General features: G+C 38.7%; 2 protein-coding genes and 1 long non-coding RNA gene across 3 annotated transcripts; 2 read left to right on the forward strand and 1 right to left on the reverse strand.

Moving 5' to 3' along the window:
- The first annotated feature begins 5815 nt into the window (after positions 1-5815).
- LOC131299399 (uncharacterized) lies at positions 5816-6953 on the forward strand. The gene is made up of 2 exons (XR_009190761.1): positions 5816-6540; positions 6763-6953. It is a non-coding gene; the product is annotated as an uncharacterized LOC131299399 (long non-coding RNA).
- A 5519-nt stretch (positions 6954-12472) lies between these two features.
- Positions 12473-16698, forward strand: LOC131326840 (putative F-box protein At3g16210). The gene is made up of 2 exons (XM_058359731.1): positions 12473-12607; positions 15338-16698. The coding sequence occupies exon 2, from the start codon at positions 15349-15351 to the stop codon at positions 16696-16698; it is 1350 nt and encodes a 449-aa protein (XP_058215714.1). The 5' UTR covers positions 12473-12607; positions 15338-15348.
- Positions 16699-16833: 135 nt separating this feature from the next.
- Positions 16834-20056, reverse strand: LOC131326848 (intracellular ribonuclease LX-like). Its single transcript, XM_058359740.1, has 4 exons — positions 19790-20056; positions 19268-19472; positions 17862-17993; positions 16834-16838 (listed from the first exon to the last, which is right to left on the reverse strand). The coding sequence occupies exons 1-4, from the start codon at positions 20054-20056 to the stop codon at positions 16834-16836; spliced, it is 609 nt and encodes a 202-aa protein (XP_058215723.1).
- Positions 20057-21721: the final 1665 nt, after the last annotated feature.

The following is a 21721-nucleotide window of genomic DNA, read 5'->3' on the forward strand; positions in this document are numbered from 1 at the left end:
CCATTCCACATGCATTTTCTAGATCATTCGCTGGCTATTAGTATATGCAAAACATTATCCAGATAATTTCTTGACTTTTAGGTAGAAAACCCATCAAAAGCAATGCATGAGTCTGACTAGTAGTTTTAAAGGTATCACATTTTCTCAGGCCCAAACTAGCTATAAATATACATGGTCACTAGGTGCGTTTTGCCACACCACTGCTCCTACCACCACTATCACTGATCGTTTAATTTGTCAAAGTAAAGAAGAAAATGCCGAATCCACCATCACCGGAGCCCCACCACCCTCCACCACCGCACGCACCGGCTCCGGGTCCCCCTCATCACCACGAACCGCCACCGCCTCGCCACGAGCCACCACCACCGCAGCACGGCCATGGGCACCCTCCTCCGGAGCCCCATGCACCGCCACCAGGCGGCCCTCCTCATGAACCCCACAAACCGCATCACCCCCACTGATGCCTTGAAGGTTATGGTCATGCATATGGCTATGCAATAATAAGTCTCTGCTGGAGGATGTTGGAGTAGTACTACTCCATATGTATTTTAGCCTTAATTTTCTTGCGTTTGTTTCTCGATGGAGTTCTTCCTTAGGCTGGTACTGTATGCTTTTATGTGTCTGCAGGTACCATGTACGATTGTGTTGGATTTCTGACTTATAATAAATGGTGTGCCGTATGTTTATAACCCCTCCTCTATTCTACATTCCTACAATTGTTTCAGGCTTTCTAGGATTTTCTTTCATCCATTTAAGAGAGAGAGAGAGAGAGAGAGAGAGAGAGAGAGAGAGAGAGAGAGAGAGAGAGAGAGAGAGAGAGAGAGAGAGAGTTGCGAAAATTGTCGTTTCCCAACAAAAATTTCATAGCAAATCCACGTCTAATTAACGGATAGGAATTGGCTTGTTGGCAGTTGGGGCAATCCAACTACAGCTTGCAATTTGTCCATTTGCGAGCTAGGATTTTCTTTAATCCATTTGGGAGAGAGAGAGACTTGCAAAAATTGTCGTTTCTCCCAACAAAAATTTCACAGCAAATCCACGTCTAATTAACGGATAGGAATTGCAGGCTTGTCGGCAGTTGGGGCAATCCAACTACAGCTTGCAATTTGTCCATTTGCGAGCTCGTGTGTCACGTTCCTTTTGACGATCTAAATTAGTTCATTCTATAGAGTTCGAGCAAAACTTCAGTCAGTATCGCAAAACTCTTTTTTTTTTTTTTGTCACTCGTTAAACTTAATATACTCTATCCTAGAAGATTTGTAGAGGGGATGAGTGTTTATGAAAATTAAACCCTGCTTCTGTGCATAAGAGTATAAGAGAGACACCATGATGCAGGGAAGCATGTTGAAAAAGGAGATCGGGCGACAAGATCGCGATAACTCTTCGTTAAACATGTTTAGTCTGAGAATACCCAGGAATAAAGGCAACAACAATTGGTTGATTCACACAGAATACCCAAAAGTTGGCATAAAAGAGAACACTTTTTATAATTTCATTAATTATCAAAAACTGAATAGCTCTAAGACTTATAACTCAATTTATAGTAGGATACATCCGACACACTAGGAAATAAAGAAAAATGAAACTATTAGAATTGGAATCGAGTCTTCGATCAAATAATTCTTAAAAGGAAATTAAATAAATTAAATTGAAAAACTAAATAATGTAGACACTAATTTCTATAATTGCAAGATTCCTAACAAAATAACTAAAACAAAAATAAGAAACTTTACATTTTTTTAATAAATAATCTAATCTTTTCATTCTTCATCACACCAACTGCAGTACTCCACTCAATTTGCCCAAAACTCATGTTCATTCATCAAATATTGATCAATATTGTTTTGGAATACATTTCTCTCATGAGAAATAATAATGGACTATGGGACATGCACCGGGTAAAATCCATTTTTATCCAAGGAAAATGTGTTCAGAAAAAATATTCATCGATATTCGATGAACAAAATTTACAACAAGATTAAATGTCTTCATGGGCTTTACAAAATAACGGTTTAGATTATAAAAGCAGACCCGACAGGAGACCGCAAATAGACAAACTGCATGTTTTTTTGTTTGTTTTTTTAGGTTACCGACAAACCTACTCCATTGGACTCCAAACCGATAAGTCCCCTTTTATACGAAATGGGGTTTTCCTTCAAAGTAAAGAAATGGGTTTAGGCCCCGTTTTCACTAACAAAAAATACTAAAAATTTAATATATTTTATCATTTCTCGTTTTTATTAACAAAAAAGTTTTAACATTTTACCATCTCGTTTCTACTGACAAAAAAATTCTCAACAAAAATTATTTTTGCTATAGTAACTCTACTTACAAACCTATCAACTTAAATCACTATCGAAAATAACTTGACATTTCTCAACAATTTATTTACTATCGGAAACACTCAATAACTTTTTAACCACAAATAAAAATTTATAATTTTTTTCACTATCGAAAACATTCCCTTAATGTCCACTTACGATATAAGTGTGAAAAAATCCATGAATTAAGAACCAACTAGACTAGCCCATTGAAAGTGATGCCCAATGCCCATTGCCCATTGAAAGTGATGCCCATATCACTTTTTCGTATGCACAAGTTTTCTATTACTTCTTTGACATAACAAACTTGGGATAAGAGTCAATCGTAGGTTCGTAGTCTTGCAAAATTTCAAGACCTTAGTGGTAGTATACGGAAACATAATACAGCATTCATCTTTATTTAATTGTCAATTACGATTTTGCGTGTATTTTTAATGATTTATATCTTTCGACAATTTTTTTTTATAATACTGGGTGTTTCGGTTCAGCTTGCGCATACCTCAAACTAATCCATACAGCCCCTCCCATAGCTGTTTCATACACTTATGAGTGGGAGTGAGGTGGTCTCAACAGTTGTTGGTAATGAGAATCAAATCTGAGACCTTAGGATGGAACAAACACCTAATCTCAGGTCAAGATCACTTGGCCAACCTCAAACCTGAGATGTATACTACGTTTTATGTTTTTAAAATCATTGTCTTATAGAAAAAATTGAGATCTATTAAACAAAATTCATATTACATATTTTTAGCAATATACGTTGAGAGATATAATTCATTAAAAATGTACGCAAAACCGTAGTGTACAATTAAATACGTAGAAAACGGAGGGAGTACTAGTATTTTCTCCCTCTAAAAACACACTCCTCCTTCTTTCTAAACCTTTCTGTGGCTACGCCGGCTAGGGTTACTTCAGGGGAGGCCCCCTCCCCGGTTTTTCCACTCCTCTCCTCTAGGTTTTTCTCGTCTCCTATATGTTTAGTCCAAAAGTTGCTGAGCTTCGACAATCAGGTCTCAGGGACCTGGTTCGGTTTGTCTCCTTCTTGGCATTCCCACATCTGGAAGATTGAGGCCGGTGATGAGGTAATAATAGATGAGGTTTGGTTGGGGAAAGTTTTTCCTTTTCCAGCTGTTGTGGTCGACTTTCTCCCGACTGGTTTTCCTAGTTCGAGGCCGTTCAATCTGGACTATTGATTTTTCATTTCAGAGAATTTTTGGGATACCTAACATTGCTCTATATGAGATGGGGTTTTCCTTTAAAAAGAAGAAAAGAAACGGGTTTAATGTCCACTTACAAAGCAAACAGATAACGATTCCAGATCTGGGAGAGGAGGGCCTTCGCCTCTCCCACCTTCCTCCCCCCTGCCCTCCTCGCCTCTCCTCTCTCTCTCTTCGCCGTGTTCTCCATGACCTACAGGTTTCGGGCGGCGGCTCGTTAGGACGACAAGGGTTCCTCCGACCGGCTTCGCCGGCGGATGGTGGCTCCTCTGTCCCGTTCCTCTTCCATCGTTTCCAGATCTGTTTTGTTCCTAGTCCGGCGATGAGTATAATAAGGTGTGCGGTTGATGTTTGGGGTTTTTCGTTTTTCTTCTGGTTTTTTTTTTTTTTCAGTTTTCCTTTTCTATCGGCAGGTATCCCCCTGTCTGATTCTGTACCAGCCTGGGTGTTCCAGATCTAGTGGGTGATGGTGGTGGACGAATAATACGGCGCCTATTGAGGAATGGTTCGGTGTTGGTGGTCTCTGGATGTTTGTTTTGGGGGTGGTGGGTTTCGGTGGTGTTGGTGGGGTTGGTGGTGGTCCGGTGGTGTTTGTTGGGGCTGAGCAGCATTCGGCTAGATGAAGACTGGTCTTCGGTCGCCATGGTTCGGTGTTTCGACTCTTATCCTGTTCAGGCCGGTGACTCTGTGGTTTTTGCCCATGAGACCTGTTAGATTCTAGTTGATTTGTTATTATTTTGTCTTCAAATTTCAGCGATGCTTATTTGTTTAGGGTTTGGGCTGTGGATTTCTTAAAATACTCTGTAATCTAGACCGAGATTGGTTCTTTACCAGCGTTATCGCGGGGCCTGCTTCGGCAATAGGTGCCGGATTGACGTTTAGATTGCTTTGATTCTTTCCTGTATCTGTTTTGAAATTTGTTTGCCCGATGGGCTTATGTTGAATAAAATGACTCTTTTCAAAAAATGTCCACCTACGAAAACTTTGTAAAAAATACAGTACATGAATTGAAATATAGTAGTAGCTACGTCAAAGCTAGACATAAATTAAGAACCAACTAGACTAGCCCCATTGAAAGCGAAAGTGAAAGCGAAAGTGAAGCCCATATCACTTTTCCTTATACACAAGTTTCTAACACCGTCTACTTCATGACATAACAAATTTGGGATAAGGGTCAATCGTAGTCTTGGGAATTTTCAAGAACTCAGAGTATCTCCAACATACTTCTATATCTCTGTTTGCGAGTGTGGATGCGATAGATTGAGAGGAGATATTATAATTGATCCTCTCTTTATTTATTTTTTGTACTTTATGGAAGAAAATTAGATGGATCCAGTCTTTTTTAGTGATTTGGATACCCAAAAATATTTTGGTCATCTATATTTAAAGGATCAAAATATTTTTGACAGACAGAATCTCTAAAAAGGATGATGAGCCTTCTTAGATTCTCTCATAAAGTACAAAAAGGTGAATGAAGAGTGAATAAATTTCAAAATTTCATCATGGGGAATGTTAGGTACAAAAAAAACTTACCCCGAAAGTACCCCAAAAACAAAAATCAATGGTTGAGAATTACTTTGATGATTATGTCACACACATCAAAGTGAATCTTAACCACTAGTTGATCTTTTCGGAATACTTTCGGGATAAATTTTTTTTGTCTCTAACATTTCTGATAAAGATATAGAAGTGGGTTGAAGATGCTTTCAGTAGCAGCATACAGAGGCTATCAATCAATCAACACTATATATAAATATATATAGCTAGACTCAAAAGTCTCCAAACCCCAACTTTAAATTTTACAATTTTGATCTCATGTCTATTGCCATGTTTTTTTTTCCATGGTCAACGGTGTCGGGACTAGCTTACGGCGACCTCAACTAATCATTTACCTGATCCGATCAAAGTCAGGTCATCCATGTCGGGACTAGGAGATTCACAAGAAATTACTTTTTTGAGTCTGATCCCAATAATTGAACCATGATCAATTGTGTAGGGAGCAAATCCACCAACCAACCTACAAAATAACCAGGAGGCCCGGCTTGGGTGGGCCTGGGTTCTAGAATTTTGGCCCACGTGTGTCGAGGCAAAATAATTCACAAAAGTTGACGTAAAATCAACAAACGGAAAAACAAATTTGAATTAAAACAAAAAGTACTAAATGTTAAGTGGAATGGGATTTAAATGTAGCACAAACATGTATATCCACCTACCAAACAAAAGTGTCGGTAGCGGATAACAAAAAAAAAAAAAAAACCAAAAAACACAACTGTCGGTAAGAAACTATGAATTGCAGTTGTAACGATAAGTCAATAATGCTAGCTTTTGAGTTTCGACATTTCCATCCACAAAAAATGCATTATATATGTTGTTGATATGTTGTCTTCCACCACCACTCCACACTAAAAAGCCAAGGAGAAAGGAGAAGATGCACAACCATCCACCGCCAAATCCACCGCACCACCACCAAGAAGGGCCGCAACACGGGCCGCCGCAGCCAGGGCCGCCCGGCGGGCCTCCCCACCATGAGCCGCCACCACCACACCAACCCGGGCCTCCTCACCATGGACCTCCACCTCCTCAGCCAGGCCCCCAAGCACCTCCGCCCCGGCCTCATGAGCCTCACAAGCCAGGCCCGCCCGGCCCACCTCATCACGGCCACCACCACTGAGCCATAATCTTCGGTCCTGCTTTCACAGTTGATTCATGTTGCATATATTTGATGCTTCCACCTGTCTACTACTAGGGAGCCATAATCAAATCCAATAAAGTGAATGAACTGTGAAATGGGTGTATGAGGGGGATTCCATGGCCTTTTATAATTATGTGATGTTATAAATGGTTCTCTGATAACCATGTAATGAAGCAGCAGTACTATGTTTGATACTATTAGGAAAACCTATCTCGTGCTCTACTTATTTCTCGTAATACTAATGTGTAACTAACAACGCCGAAGTGAGGATCTTAGAAGGGCGATACGCACTGGTGTTCGAAAACTTACCGTTCGAAGTGAATTTCCAAGACAGTTGATCCTGATCAATGGAATTGGTAAAGGAGATAGGAGTGCTAATTTCATGCTTTGGATCACACTAGTGATCAACTTAATTAGGGAGTTCAAAGGATAATAAGACACCAATTTGAATTTTGCCAGAGGAAAATCTGCTTGTAAAGGGGACCTTGTATGAGATTTCTAACGGGCCCCAATGGTTGCATCAATCATCTAGCCAGAAAAGAGTAGACACTCCATTCTTGACAAATTTTCTGGCATTAGCCTTTAGACGGACGAGAGTGATTTGTGGTGTTGCATGTTTCGGGCCATGTTTGTTAGTTAAGGCAGCCTTGCGAATTCCTAAACCACCAAGAAGTTTTGGTTTCGAAACATTCTCCCAATTAACCAAATAGAATTTCCAGGCCATCAGCTTCTTTGGACCCTGGTTAGACAATCCAGTAAAAAACATCCGTGCTTCTTACCATTTCTCTTTTTGAGTAACGGCAGGGACACATTCAAATTTGTGTCCACTCTTACATCACCTGTCACCAAGTGGTGGTGGGAGAGAATGTAAGAATGGATGCAAAACGTGCAAACCAAGCATTTTGGTTTCTCTTTTTGTTTTGGGTAATTGTTCTTATTAAGCAAACCAAGTTAGAAGGACTAGCTAAGGATGACATATGTACGCTGATGGGAGTGCAAATAATGGCCCGATGCTCATGAGTTCAACACGGTAGATGTAGGGTCTACACATGTCAAATGGTTGCGGACATATTTGTATTCGGATCCGTGCACTTCTTTTGTGCGTGTCTGTAGCATTTTCTTAGGACATATCCTTGGAAGCCAATGTACTAAACAACCAGAAAATCTCAGAAACAATCTACTAAACAATCCAACTAAGACAGGATTGAGGAATAGCATTGCAATCAATTTGCTAAACAACCAAAAAAACTATCATACTCCGTGTTTTGTTTCAGGTAATGGAATCTTAATTAAGCAACCCAAGTAAGACAGGATTACGGGATATGTTTGCAAACCAATGTCCTAAACAATGAGAAAAACTACAAGCATCAATAAAGAAACAATCCAACCAAACCACCTAAAATAAAATTGACAAAAATAAAAAAGTTTGAAGCAAACGTTACGATCACCTCCAATGTCTGAATCTCCTTCAGAATTTTAAAAACCAGATTTTAGTTCCAGTGTTTAGTCACAACTCGTACTTTGCCTTGAGAGTATACAAGCAAAAATCAAACCAAATACGAGAAATGCAACAATTAATGAAGAGTCTGAGGACCAACTTAGGCACCAATTAGAGTTGTATCCAGAGGAAACATTATCTTCTTTTTGTAATGGTCAACGCAAGTAGTAGTAAATTTTCCCTGACAAGAACAGATGTTGAAGCTATTGTGTTTCGGGGTTGGTCTCATTATACACTCATTATCACAAATCACTATCTCTAGCAGTTGAAGATCTAGTTGCTTGTCTTTGTTACTATCTCTAGCAGTTGAAGATCTAGTTGCTTGTCTTTTTGTAATGTTGTGTATTCCTTGCTGTCTACTATGGCAACCATAATTTTCGCACTCAAACTGTTTGACGAAAGGTTCCTTTGCCTTATAGATGGTTTGGTGAGGACCATTTGAAAATGTAGTACATATTAAAGCCCCAAACGTACTGAAATCAATTGGTGAAATCTATACTTCCTAATAAAAGAGACTGATGTTTATTGACTTTTACATCCCCAAACTACCCTTCCTACTTCTTCTCCCTAAAAACCTAGGCACCTATTCCCTCCCCATTCTCCCAAACAGCACACCCCCATTACCAACGGCTCCCCCAACTATACCATTGCAACTACCCACAGCTTCAAATGGAAACTTACCCCGAGCCCATTCCGTTCACATCTCCATCTCCAACCGCCAATGTTCCTGCCAATTCAAAGTCACACTATCCACCATACCTCCCAATACCGCCAATGTTTTGGCTACCGAAAAGAATTGCCCAATAAGTCCAACTTAATCCATTGTCCGATCCCCACCTCTATCTACCTCTATCTACATACATATACATTTGCATTTATCCGTGCTTCCTAATGAACGATAGCATAATGAACACCAATTGTTCGATAGGATCACACAACTTTAGTTGGTGTTGGATTTAAGAACTTCTTGCCCCCTTAGGACCAAAAAGAGGGGTTTTGCTTTATTTGAGCAGTTATAAGTTGTCTTTATTTTTTCCAAAGATTATGGCATCAAACTACACCCTTATGTGCTCTACAAATGAGCCATTAGTTCTATTTATAGCCATCCACCTTAACAATGAATGTCAAGGATCGTCTTCATCCATGGCTCACATTCTCCTTCTATAATCCTCCTATAAGAAATGTCTATTTTTTATGCTTCCATGGTGTGCTAGAACCCTCCACACAATGTTCTATATTAATTTCAAACTCTTTCACTAATCTCAAAGATTCCTCTCTCCTTTGTTCTCGAACCTTTCCAAATATTCTAGCTAGAACTTTCTTCACCATTCTAGGCATTGAGAATAGAGATTAAATTCTTTCCATTGGCGGTGGAAAATTCCACTTTTCCTTTGCCACATTTTCCGGTCCTACCGTGTGTTTGTTGTTAATCTGAACTGTTCATCTCGTAAATCCCACATTATAGTGTATCCATGCAAAAAATAAACTTGATCGGACATAGATAGGAGTATCAAAAATTGAATTTTGCTTTGTAAAATGGACAGTTTATCTTTATTATTATTGACAGAAATCAGATCATCCATTTTATAAATCAAAATTCAAATTTTGATATGTCTATCGACTTGTGATCAAGCTGATTTGGACCATGAACCTCCGCCTCCTCAGCCGGGCCCCCAAGCACCTCTGCCCGGGCCTCATGAACCTCACAAGCTGGGCCCACCCGGCCCACCTCATCACGGCCACCACCATTGAGCCATAATCTCCGGTCCCGCTTTCACAGTTGATTCATGCTGCATATATTTGATGCTTCCACTGTCTACTACTAGGGAGCCATAATCAAAACCAATAAGGCGAATGAACTGTGAAATGGTGTTGGAGGAGGATTCCATGGCCTTATAATTATGTGATGTTAATGGTTCTCTGGTAACCATATAATGAAGCAGCAATATGTTTGATACTATTAGGAAAAACTTTCTCGTGCTCTACTTATTTCTCATAATAATGTGTAACTAACAACGAGGAAGTGAGGATCTTAGAAGCGCGATACGCACTGGTGTTCGAAAACTTACCGTTCAAAGTGGGTTTCCAAGACAGTTAATCCTGATCACTGGAATTGGTAAAGGAGATAGGAGTGCTTTGGATCACACTAGTCAACTTAACTAGGGAGTTCAAAGGATGATAAGTTGTCAAAACACCAATTCGAATTTTGCCAGATGAAAATCTGCTTGTAAAGGAGGACCTTGTATGAGATTTCTAATGGGCCCCATGTTTGCATCAATCATCTAGACAGAAAGGAGTTGACATTCCATTCAGCTTCTTTGGACCCCGGTAGGACAATCCGGTAAAAAACATTCGTGCTTCTTAGCATCTCTCTTTTTTAGTAACGGTAGGGACACATTTAAATTTGCGTCCACTCTTACATCACTTGTGGTGGTGGGAGAGAATGTAAGAATGGATGTAAACGTGGGTGTACGCCTAGCATTTTGGTTTCTCTTTTTATTTTGGTAATGGTTCTTATTAAGCAAACCAAGTAAGACAGGACTAATGACATACATACACTGGAGGGAGTGCAAATAATGGCTCGATGCACGTGAGTTTAACATGGTAGATGTAGGGTCTACACATGTCAAACAGTTGAGGACATATTTTTGTTTGGATCCGTGCACTTTTTTTGTGTGTGTCTGTAGCATTTTCTTAAGGCATATCCTTGCAATCCAATGTACTCCCTCCGTCCCACTTTGTTCCGTCTGTTTACTTTTTTGGACGTCTCAAAAAATTGTCTATATCTCACAATCTATAATATTTTATATATTCAATATGGATCTTGTTTGATAGATCTTAATTTATTTTATTAAACAAAGTTTTCGAAATCATAAAAAACATTATAGATTGCGAGATATAGACAATTTTTTGGAATGTTCCAAAAAGAAAACATTCGGAACAAAGTGGGACGGAGGGAGTACTAAATAACCAATTTACTAAATAATCCAACTAGGACGACAGGATTAAGGAATAGCATTGCAATCCATTTGCTAAACAACCAAGAAAAACTATCATACTCCTAATTGTCTTTGGTTCTCCAAATATGGAGACCCTATTCCCATTTTGGAGACAAAATCTCTAAGAAGTACGATGGATTCTCCTAAATTCTCTCATGAAGTGTAAAAAGAGAATAAATTACAAAATTTCCCTTTAATATGTTACATCCATTATCCATTTTGGAGTTTTAGAGATGGGTTGGAGATGCTCTTATAATTGTAGCCTTAATGGTTCTCTGGTAACCATGTAATGAAGCACTACGTTTGATTTTAGGAAAACTATCTCATTTTCTATTTACATCTCATAATAATGTGTAACTAACAACCTTGGAGTAATTGAGGCAGGATGCTCTGTGCCGAGGGGTTTTCTGGCCGTTGGATTTAAAACACAAAAAAAAAAAATTCACACAATTCAATGACCGAAAAAGCCCTCGGCACAGAAGTTTTCGAGAAAGAGGAGATCGGACCCGGAGTGAGGATCCTAGGTTGGTGAGGTAAAAAATCTAGAATAACAGAATGGCTTGTGTTTCTCATAGCATAAGATTGTAAGGAAATCAAAATACGAAAATCTAAACTCTTGCTCCTTGTGGAACAAGTATATATTAAGAGCAAAACATATATACTTCGAATATAAAAAACTAAAATTTCCAAAAATAACAACTTTTAATTTCTATTGGCTGTGAATTGGTGCCCAAAAATTACAATATAACATACGACTTTATATTTTTAAATTAAAAGTTTAAGAGGATCACTTTCTTGTTGGTGATAATTAAACACATGAAAGTGAATGTTTTATCACAAACGGTACCCGTAACTAACACCTCACTCTTTCAAGCTTCCAATTTTCAAAGAAAAAAGAAGAAGTTAAAAATGCCAATTGAAAGAAAACCCAGCATCTGACCCCTCAAATCAAACACATGAAAGTGAATGTATTGGAACCCTCCGGTCCAGAGTATTGGAACCTTCCGTAAAGAAGGTTTTTATGGAGATAAAACAATCTCATCCGTTCAAAAGTATTTTGGACGGTCCAGATTTTAAATAAACTGTTCGCGCGAATAGTTTAAATAGTTAAACTATTAACGCGAATAGTTTATTTAAAATCCGGACCGTCAATTACCGAGACTAATGGTGAGATAGGGCGACGCGAAAACCTCTTTTATGGAAACTCCGTGAAAAAGGCAACCTCATGTGCCATAAGTTCCCTAATTCCCTAATTCATTTCGTGTGGTGATTTGGTATATATTGAACGCAACTAGCGCACAACCGACTCCAAATAAGTTGTATATAAACGCTACAATAGTACAACATATTTAGGAGCACTACAATACGGTCTAGGTTCTGATTCATTCAACCAAAAATGATGTAGGACAAAAGTGGGGAGTTTCTATTTTTAATTGCTTTAGAATAAGATTTTGACTAGAAATATTTTCGTTTAAGTTAGAATTATTGACTTTCTGTATTCGGTTTGATTTTGATTTCCAACTTTATTAGGATCCTTGGTCTCCAAGAATTAGGATTTTATTTTAATTAATTAGAAATTATCTTTTCTTTAATGCTGCTTATTTTGGCATGATTTAGAATTTCTTTTTTTAGTAAGAGTTCTAGGGTTAGGATCTTATAAAAAGCACTGTAACCTAATCAATTTTTAACTTTTCATTAATAAAAAGTCTTGAGTTTATCTGGATTCAAGAATTGCTACTTATATCGCTTGGATTAGTACGCAAACTAATTTCTTGGTGAATTCTGCTGCGTCTCACTGATCCCATTCGAAAAAAACTCTCTCTCTCTCTCTCTCTCTCTCTCTGAGGTGTCGAGATTGTGCTGGAACTACGAAGATCAAGGTATATTCCCCTTCTTCTTATACGTCGTCTCTATCTTTTTTTTGCTGTTATTATATTCTTTTCGATAGTCTTAATTATCTCTCTCTGGCTTATGTGTGTGTGCGTAATTGCAAATTTGACACCTTTTTTTGCTTGTACTGAGAGAGAAGAGTAAAACCGTCTTCTTCTCAAAAGAGAAGACAACGGATGTAGAAAATTGATTTCAAAAAGTCTAGCAACACAACTTCAGATGTAACCGTTGGATTCATACGAGCCCACGTGTATCCAACGGTTCCAAACACGCTGCATGTAGCATTGCTTTTCGGTTGAACACCAAAGATTTACAAAAAAAGAGAGAAGAAAATTGGAACTTTTAATACTTTTTACATGCTACAAGCCTACATCCATACCTCACACTCATTGACGAAGCCAGAATTTTAACGTGTGAGGAGCCGAATTATCATCAATTAGGCTGTGCTTAGGGTGCTTAGAAAGATTGCTTGTTGAGCGGGACTCGTAAAGATAATTTGGTATTTTTAAGTGGGGAATTTGAAAAAGGCTGGACGTATGATTTTTAATGAAAAAGCAAATAAAACTTCTACCCGCCAAGGCGAGGCTGGGCTTCGGTGATTTGTGCGGTGGTGGTTGCCGGTGTAGTTAGGGTTTTGTGGTTTGGTTAGGGTGGGCCGGCCCAGGTTTGGGCCGGATTTAGGCGTTTGGGCTTTTTTGATTTATTTGGATACTTGGTTATATTGTATTGTCTTATTTTGTTATGATCCTTGGTAGACCTTTGGGTGTTTTGGGCTTTGCCCTTGTGGTGTATTTTTCAACTCTTTGTTGGATCCATTTTTCCGTGTTTTAATAAAATTTCATCTTTTGCCGATCAAAAAAAAAAAAAAACTTCTACCCGCCAAGATGCTAAAACTTGAGGCAGCAAAGTAAAATTTTTTTGATGTGAAAATTTGATGGATCTGCTAAAGATGCTTTTAGGAAAAGAACTTTAGGGGGTTGAGGATGTGACCAAAACTAGTACTCCTATTTTCGCAATAGATTTCAGTTTGGCCTGAAAAGGAGTAAAGATGGTTTCTACTGCCGCTCCATTATTGTAGTTCCCTTTTGACAACCTCTGATGTTCTATCTTGATAGGACTTCTTGATGTCTATCTTATATGTGTTGTTATTCTACAATTTGTGCATATTTGATATCTATATTTAGATCGAACAAACTCCTTCAATCATCGTTTACAAAAACTGGAGTTCCATCTGAATGTTTTTCTAACACCTACGCTATATGGCTTCGTGTTTGTTTTCCTGAGCATCTTTTGTGCCAGGCTTGTTTCTTACCTAGCTGCGTAGTTCTCATGTTAGTATGTTACATATTGGATGATACTCCGTATATATAAGGTTTCTTCCCAATCCATTCCTCTGCCTCTCTCCTTGTCTCATGTGTGTTGCTTATTTGCTTCTTTGAACCGAAAAGCACGAATGCTCCAGCAAATGTCACCAACCTGTACTTATCAGATGTGAATTCACGCCTGACATAGATTGTAATTGGCAAGAACGATGCGGAAGTATCTGCATAGTTTTCTAACCTTTTCCGTTTTGGATTCGGCCTTGATACCGAGGGATATAGTACGGATAAGTACATTGGAACATGGGAGGCCAAAAGAAAATATTTTTAAGGCTTTAATTCGGTCCAACAGTTAACTGGAAATATTTACCAAAAAAAAAGAGTAAACGAAACAGATCAGATCAGAAAAAGAAATAACTAGTCATACAAAGAAGAAGAAATGACTAGTCATCGCTTTGTCAGCATGTCTGCAAAGAGTCCAAAGTCTGGTCCTTCCTCGGCCACATTTTTCACTAGTGATTTGTTGAGCAATTGACATGGTGTCTGCAATTTCTTTCCCTGTAAAATGCACTTGAGAAACTCACCTTGCTTCATGTGAGTCAATTGACTTCGAAGACACCAGACTGACCAACCTAGAGAGGAACATTTACCGAGGGAACCACCAGATGAGGTAGATAAATTTAGGATTAATGCTTTGTAATTCAGAATGTGTTTACTTGATGCGTACTCGTGTGATCAGTTGATGAGCAGTGGAACTGTGCGAATGATGAGGCCTTCCATCCCTCTCCTGCTCTCTCTTTGGTCTGAGATTGGTTGTGCTATCTCTCTCTTTTTTGTATGAAATTGGTTCAACACCTCCCCCCCCCCCCCCCCCCCCCCATCCTTCTTGTATTTTTGTCTTCACATCGATTTTTCCCCAAAGAGTTGTATTTTTGTCTTCACATCGATTTTTCCCCAAAGAGGCAAATTGATTTCCTGCGTGTGTTGAATATTAAGGGGTAGCCTTTATTTGCAAAATCCATATTTCTGTGATAACAAGTCCAAGAATCTAAGTGCAACGACTTGTTATGCCCTGCTCGTGTTGCTATAATTGTTACAAACGCATCATTTACGTACCCATGCTGTATTTTTTCAGCATATCGCCGTTTCTGCATCTTGGCCATGTACTAGCATTCATTTTGGTGACTGTGGTTCATATGTGTAACTTTGTATTCTGATGGAAAAGAACGCGAAACACTAAAATCTGAGTCTCATGTACCTTTACAAGACTTATATATCTGAGTGTCATCTAGCAATTTGGTTTTTAAGCCAGAATGAAGACTGAAATTTGATTAGGAACCTAGTCCTGACAGCATTTCTTTTTCTGATATATGATTGGTATTCTTTGACTATCCATTGCAGGTCAGGAATTCATGGAAGAGGTTGGCCATGATCTGCCTGAAGAAGTGGTAATTGAGATCCTCTCGAGGTTACCCGTCAAGTCTCTAATCCGCTTCAGATGCATTTGCAAATTTTGGTGTTCTCTCACAAAAGACTTAAGTTTCATTGCCAAGCACCTGAAACACCAAGAGGCAGATAACAAGAAAAACGGCCGTCTCCTTGTTCACTCCTACGACGAAGCCTCCAACAAGTATATTTTCTCCTTGTTTCATGACGAAACCCTTGCTTTGCCTTGTTATCGATATCCGGATTTAGAGTTAAATAACGATGCCACTGTTTTGGGGCCATGCAATGGCATATTTTGCCTATTTAATGGTCGGGATGCTGTCTCCTTGTGGAACCCTGCAACGAGACAATTCAGGACTCTTCCACAATTACCCCTCCCAGAATTACCCTCAATTGCGGAATTGTATTCATATAGCATCTTTGGATTCGGAGTGGATCCAAAAACTAATGACTACAAGGTGATTTGGATTAGGGTTTTCTTAGACGAAGAAGAGTGGTTTGATATGGTTATGCATGACCACCATATACAAGTTGGAGTCTTCTCCCTAAGTAGCGATTCTTGGAGAGAATTGGATAGCAATCTTGTGCCAGTTCGCGATGTCTATTATTCTAAATTTTACTCATACGCAAACGGGTTTTATTATTGGTTTGCTGCTGATGAAGATGATAGGTTCATCCTTTCATTTGACATGGTCAATGAGGTGTTTCTTGCTATACCAGAGCCTGATGGTATACCAGAAATGGTAGAAGACGTGTCGTGGAAGCGTCTTGCATTTTATGAAAACTCCATTGCTCGAATTCTTTATGATCGTGAGGAAGAGGAGAGATTCTATAGCATATGGGTGCTGAAGGGGGAGTGGTGGACAAAAGAAGTAACCATTGGACCTCTTCTTGGAGTCGAAAACCCGCTTGGAGTTTGGAAAGATGGTGGGTTGCTTCTACAGAGTAGGACTACCGCCGAGCTAGTGGTGTCGGACCCCATTACTGGAGAAATAAGAAATGTTGGAATAGAGGACCCCGTTCTAGTTTTTATTTATTCCGAGAGCCTGGTTTCAGTCGACGGAGGAAATTATTCGACGGGAAAAGATCTTCCTGACTTCTTTGACGTCCCTTCCCGCAATGTGAAGGAGTTTATCGAGCGAAATGCTGCCTTGCGTCAATGCCAAAGTTCAGAGTTTGATGGACCTCCCCCACCGCTTTCCCTTGAAGATCTCTTGCAAGATGAATCTGACGTAGATGTCAGATTTTTTGTGGTACAAAACCACATGAACTTCGATTTCGAAGAGTCTGAAGGTAAATTGAGAAATAGCAACTGACATGGTATGTTACTACAGGGTCTTTTTTTGTATCATTTTTATTAATAATAATATGGGAAACCCTTTTTTTGCCGATCAAATTTTGAAAAAACAATAGCAACTGACATGAAAATTGGAGTATATGTTATGGATAGCTCACCCTGCCACATCAGCCATTTAGACAATCCAATAGAAAACATCCGTCCTTGGCATTTCTCTTTTTGAGTAATGGTAGGGACGCATTCAAATTTACGTCCACTCTTACATCACCGGTCACCGAGTGATGGTTGGGAGAGAATGGATGTAAACGCAGATGTACGCCTAGTATTTTTGTTTCTTTTTTGGTATCAGGTAATGATTCTTATTCAACAAACCAAGTAAGACATGACTAAGGACGACAGGCACCGAAGAGTGCAAATAACAGTCGGATGCACGTGAGTTCAACACAGGTTTAAGGACAACAAGACACCGACATGAAGGGTCCTCACATGTCGATTTAATGGTTGCGGATGTACTTGAGTTCGGATCTGTGCACTTCTTTTGTATGTGTCTTTAGCATTTTCTTAAGGTATATCCTTGCAATCCAATGTACTAAACAACAAGAAAATCTCAGAAACAATTTATACTAAACAATCCAACTAAGACATGATTAAGGAAATATCATTGCAATCCATTTGCTAAACAACCAGAAAACTCCTTGTATATTTGTTTTGTTTCTGGTAATGAAATCCCAATTAAGCAAATCAAGTAAGACAGGATTAAGGAATATCTTTGCAATCCAATGTACTAAACAACCAGAAAACTATAAGCACCAATAGAGAAACAATCCAACCAAACCACCTAACAGAAAGAAAAAAAAAACAATGTTTTGAAGCAAACTTTACCAGCACCTCCAATGTCTAAATTTCCCTCAAAATCTCAAAATCTGGATTCTAGTTCTAATCTGCAGTCATAGCTCGTACTTCGCCCTGAGAATATACAAGCAAAAGTCAAGCATAAATACGCGAGAAATGCAACAATTAGTGAAGAGATATATGTCTTAGGATCAACTTACGCATCAGTTAGGGTTGTAACAGGAGGAAACATAATTTTCTTTTTGTATTGGTCAATGCAACTAGTAGTAAATCTTCCCGGGCAAGAACAAATGTAGAAAGTATTGTCTTTCAGGGTCGGTCTCGTGATACAAATCACGATCTCTAGTAGTTGAAGATCTCGCTTGTCTTTGTTACACTTAACGAGAGGTGTTACGCCCCACCCGTTCTCGATTGCAATTTTAATCTCTTCCGGTGTGTACAATTTCGTACCTGGTACGATACCTATAAGGATGTATGTTAGATGAATTTTAAAGTCAAACAATATAGGCCACTACTAATGGAATAAAATTGACACACACACACAAAGAAAAGGCTGGCAAAAAACAACAATGTGGCAAAAATCAATATATTCTCTTACAAGACAGCCTCACAAACATTCTTTCATTCCTTCCTGTCTTCTCTAATTTCTGATAGTTTGTTAGTACAGTAATTTTAAAAAGTCGAAAAAGGAAAGTTTAAAAATAAAGAAGCTACGGCCTAGGAGTAATACAAAATGGGTAGTTATATCTATTCCAAATACTGATAATTTGGATACTTCCATTCTAATTACGAATCAAATAGAAAAGTCTCTCTCGCTCCAATTTCTCATTACACCCATTTGCTAAATTTATTAATTTTTTTATAATTTAGGTGTCCGAGCTAGTTTATGTGCATCTTAGTTAATCATGGGAGCCCAATCTCAATATCCACTTGCGGAGAGCCCAATTAAAGCTCCGTATGGGCTGGCTCTAAAAGAGCAGTATCTGAGAGGTTTCGAATCGAAGACCTTAGGAAGGAGCAAATCCCCTAAGGCCCCGTTCCGCTAAGATTTTTATTTTTTAAGTACTTATTTTTTATTTTACGAGACATATCATTCTCTCACAATATATCACTTTCAATTCAAAAAATAAGTACTTACTCCACTAGGCCAACCCATTGGGGTTCTAAAATTATTACTGTAAATTCTTGTAATATCCTCATCATCACCCTATCCCTAAACCTTTTTTATTTTTTGATCTAAACCTAATTTTTAATTTACCGATCTACCTGACCATCAACCGCTACTCTCTAATACGTTCTTCATCTAATCCATTTTAAGTATTGCTTGTTGTGACTAGAAACAGAAGAGCAGTGATAGCCCATTTGTTCACAAACTTTGATGGTGTTCTAGCAATACAGAAATTAGTGTTACTAATACACGACTGCCACAACAAATTGCTTTGAACAAAGCAATATAATTATGACGCTAAAAACAGAACAAGGAGGCCTTAACCTGATTCATAGGTAATTTGTAACGATAATATGGTACATCAGTTAATATATATGCATGAAAACTACTCATACTAACTATAATATGCACGAAAACATAACCTATTTCCAATCATGTATATATATACAGATGGCGAGAGGCAAATCCAAAAAAAAAAAGAAAAAAAAACGAGGTGTGAACGGTGGCCGAGAGGCCGGGGAGGCTGGGGCAATAGATTGTGGTGGTGGCAGGGGATGGGTGTAGCTACCTGAACTTCGTAGAACTTTGAGTAGGTTGCTTGCTTTTCTTAGACGAATTGCGGCGTCAAAGTACATCTTTGGTTGCATTGCAGAGCAACTTCCATGTTTTACCCGCTGTTTATCCCAAAACTCGAAATGCGAATCAGTTTTTTCATATTTGGGTTTCAAAAGATCTGGCCAGTAGCCCTCAAGATCTCTCCTCAAAGAAGCAACCTAATTTAGACAATATATACAGATATCAATCCAAAGAGATATATTCAGCAAAAAAAAGAACTTAAGAAAACGTAAGGGTTTATTAATTACTCCCTCCGTCCCAAATTCTTTGTTCAATCTGCAAAATGGAGTGTTAAAAATAAATTCAATTTTTTTTCACAAATTAAAAATACTCATTGATATCTAGTAAGTTGTTGAAATTTTTTTGATTTTATCTAGTAAAAATTGTATTATTTTTAACACTCCGTTTTGCGAACCGAACAAAAAATTTGGGACGGAGAGAGTATTACGTAGATAAATATATGTAGATATAGTACCAGTTTCTTGTCAAATACTATTGGTGATTGACAGTTCTCGTGGGTTTTGCCATTCCAAAATCCAGGCCAGAGGCCATGGATTGTGAAGTCCTGGGGAACAGGACGTTTACAACTTTCGATCCTCACGTTGCAAAACGAAATGGGCCAAGTCAAAGAAAGGAAGTACAAATCAAAGGACTTCCCAAATGTTGGTAGACAGAAAAGTACAACAATGAATACAAAAGTTCTCACGAAATCCTCTTTCTCAAGTCTATTGTTTCTCCCCATTTTCTTGACCAGTTTGAAGGAAAAAATCAAATCAGGGTTTCACCACAAAAATCGGAGAGAGAGGGAGAAGGGTAATGACCACAAGGGTTGAATATCAAAGAACAGAGAGGGAGACAGGGCAAAACCCAAATAAACCCCTTTATTAGTGCAATGCGAAGCAATCCCAAAACCCACAATCAAGAATCGGAGAGAGAGAGAGGGGGTATTGAGAGAATGCAAAACCCCTGTCGACCAAAGAAACCCTTGCAATACCCAAAAGGATTGAAACCCACACCACAAGAGATCAAGAAACAGAGAGGGAGATAGGGCCGGGCAAAACCCACATAAACAATCCCAAAAAATGTTTGAAGCCCACAATCAAGATTTAGAGAGAGAGAGAGAAAGTAAACACCAAGATATACTTTTTATCAAGGAATGAAGCAATACACAGAAAGTGAAACCCACGCCCAAGAATGAGAGAGAGAGAGAGCCGTAAATACCAAGAACCACCTTTTATTAGAGAATGAAGCAATACACAAGGTTTGAAACTCACATGCAAGAATTGGAGAGAGAGAGAGAGAGAGAGAGAGAGAGAGAGAGAGAGAGAGAGGTTTATTTGAAGTAGGTGCAAGGGGGAAAACGGGGCTGTGCTCACCTCAATACACTCCGCCAAAATCCAACTGGACTGCACCCAAGAATCGCCACGTCAGCTCTATATTTTTCTTTCTTGAACGAAAAACACACCAACAACAAACAGAGCCTATATCTGGCTTGTGTACGTATCATCTAGCGAACAATCTTCTCCAGCCTTTCTAACGTCTGGACGAAGGGACGCTATTGGCGCATTTACCTCTGGCAACAGGGCTGCAAACGAACCTAGCTCTAGTTTTAGGCTCGTTTACCAAACGAATTGAGTCCAACACTCAAAAGCTCGGTTCGGCTCGGCTCATTTAGAGAGATTCGATGAGTAAATTAGTCAAGTTCGGCTCGTTTGTTAACGATCCATGCTTGAGTTTCAGTTTTAGGCTCGTTTAGTAAACGTGTCAAACTCGAACACTACAATGCTCAGCTCTTCGAGCTCGGCTCGTTCGTACCCAGGTGGTCGTCTTCTGTGATACAAGACACCCTGTTTTCTTCTCTGATCAGCACCTCTTACTCTTTGTAACGTGTAATGTTTGTTTGTTTTTTCTTAAACTCCGTCTAAGAGGCAACGCAAACTTTGCTTCTCCGTTGTTATTCATGTAATTAAATCATCCATCACCGCCACAAAAATTTGATCTTTTTGTGGTGAATATGTCATTTTTCTTATATTTCTACCCCAAAAGTTGCCGCCGCCGGGTGTTAATTAAGAGTTTGTACCTTGTTTTGGGATGATGTAATGATGTTTCAAGTATGAATTACTTGAATTGATAAATGTTCATATATACAATTGAGTGTGCAAACAAAGCATGAAATAAAGTTTCTCAGTGTTATTTCTTGTTTTATTCAAGTGAAAACCCACATTGATACATAGAGCTGCCGGTAATTGCGGGAGGTCTAATAAAAGTTGAGATAAATTTTTATATATAGATTGAAATAAATTTTTATGTATTTGAATCTCTTTTTGCCATATAAGTATGTTTTATTGAAATAAGAAATTGGAACAATAAGGAAATAAACTTCATTCACGTTGAGCTATGTTATGAG

The sequence above is a fragment of the Rhododendron vialii genome, chromosome 1a (genome assembly GCF_030253575.1).
Source record: "Rhododendron vialii isolate Sample 1 chromosome 1a, ASM3025357v1".
Taxonomy (NCBI): domain Eukaryota; kingdom Viridiplantae; phylum Streptophyta; class Magnoliopsida; order Ericales; family Ericaceae; genus Rhododendron; species Rhododendron vialii.

Coding starts and splice junctions, on each gene's coding strand:
- LOC131326840 (XM_058359731.1), top strand. CDS start 15,349: ATGGAAGAGGTTGGCCATGATCTGCCTGAAGAAGTGGTAATTGAGATC.
- LOC131326848 (XM_058359740.1), bottom strand. CDS start 20,056: ATGGGGAGAAACAATAGACTTGAGAAAGAGGATTTCGTGAGAACTTTT. Junction 19,473..19,789: donor TAGTATTTGACAAGAAACTG/GTACTATATCTA, acceptor TGTCTAAATTAG/GTTGCTTCTTTGAGGAGAGA. Junction 17,994..19,267: donor CAAAGTTCTACGAAGTTCAG/GTAGCTACACCC, acceptor ACATCCTTATAG/GTATCGTACCAGGTACGAAA.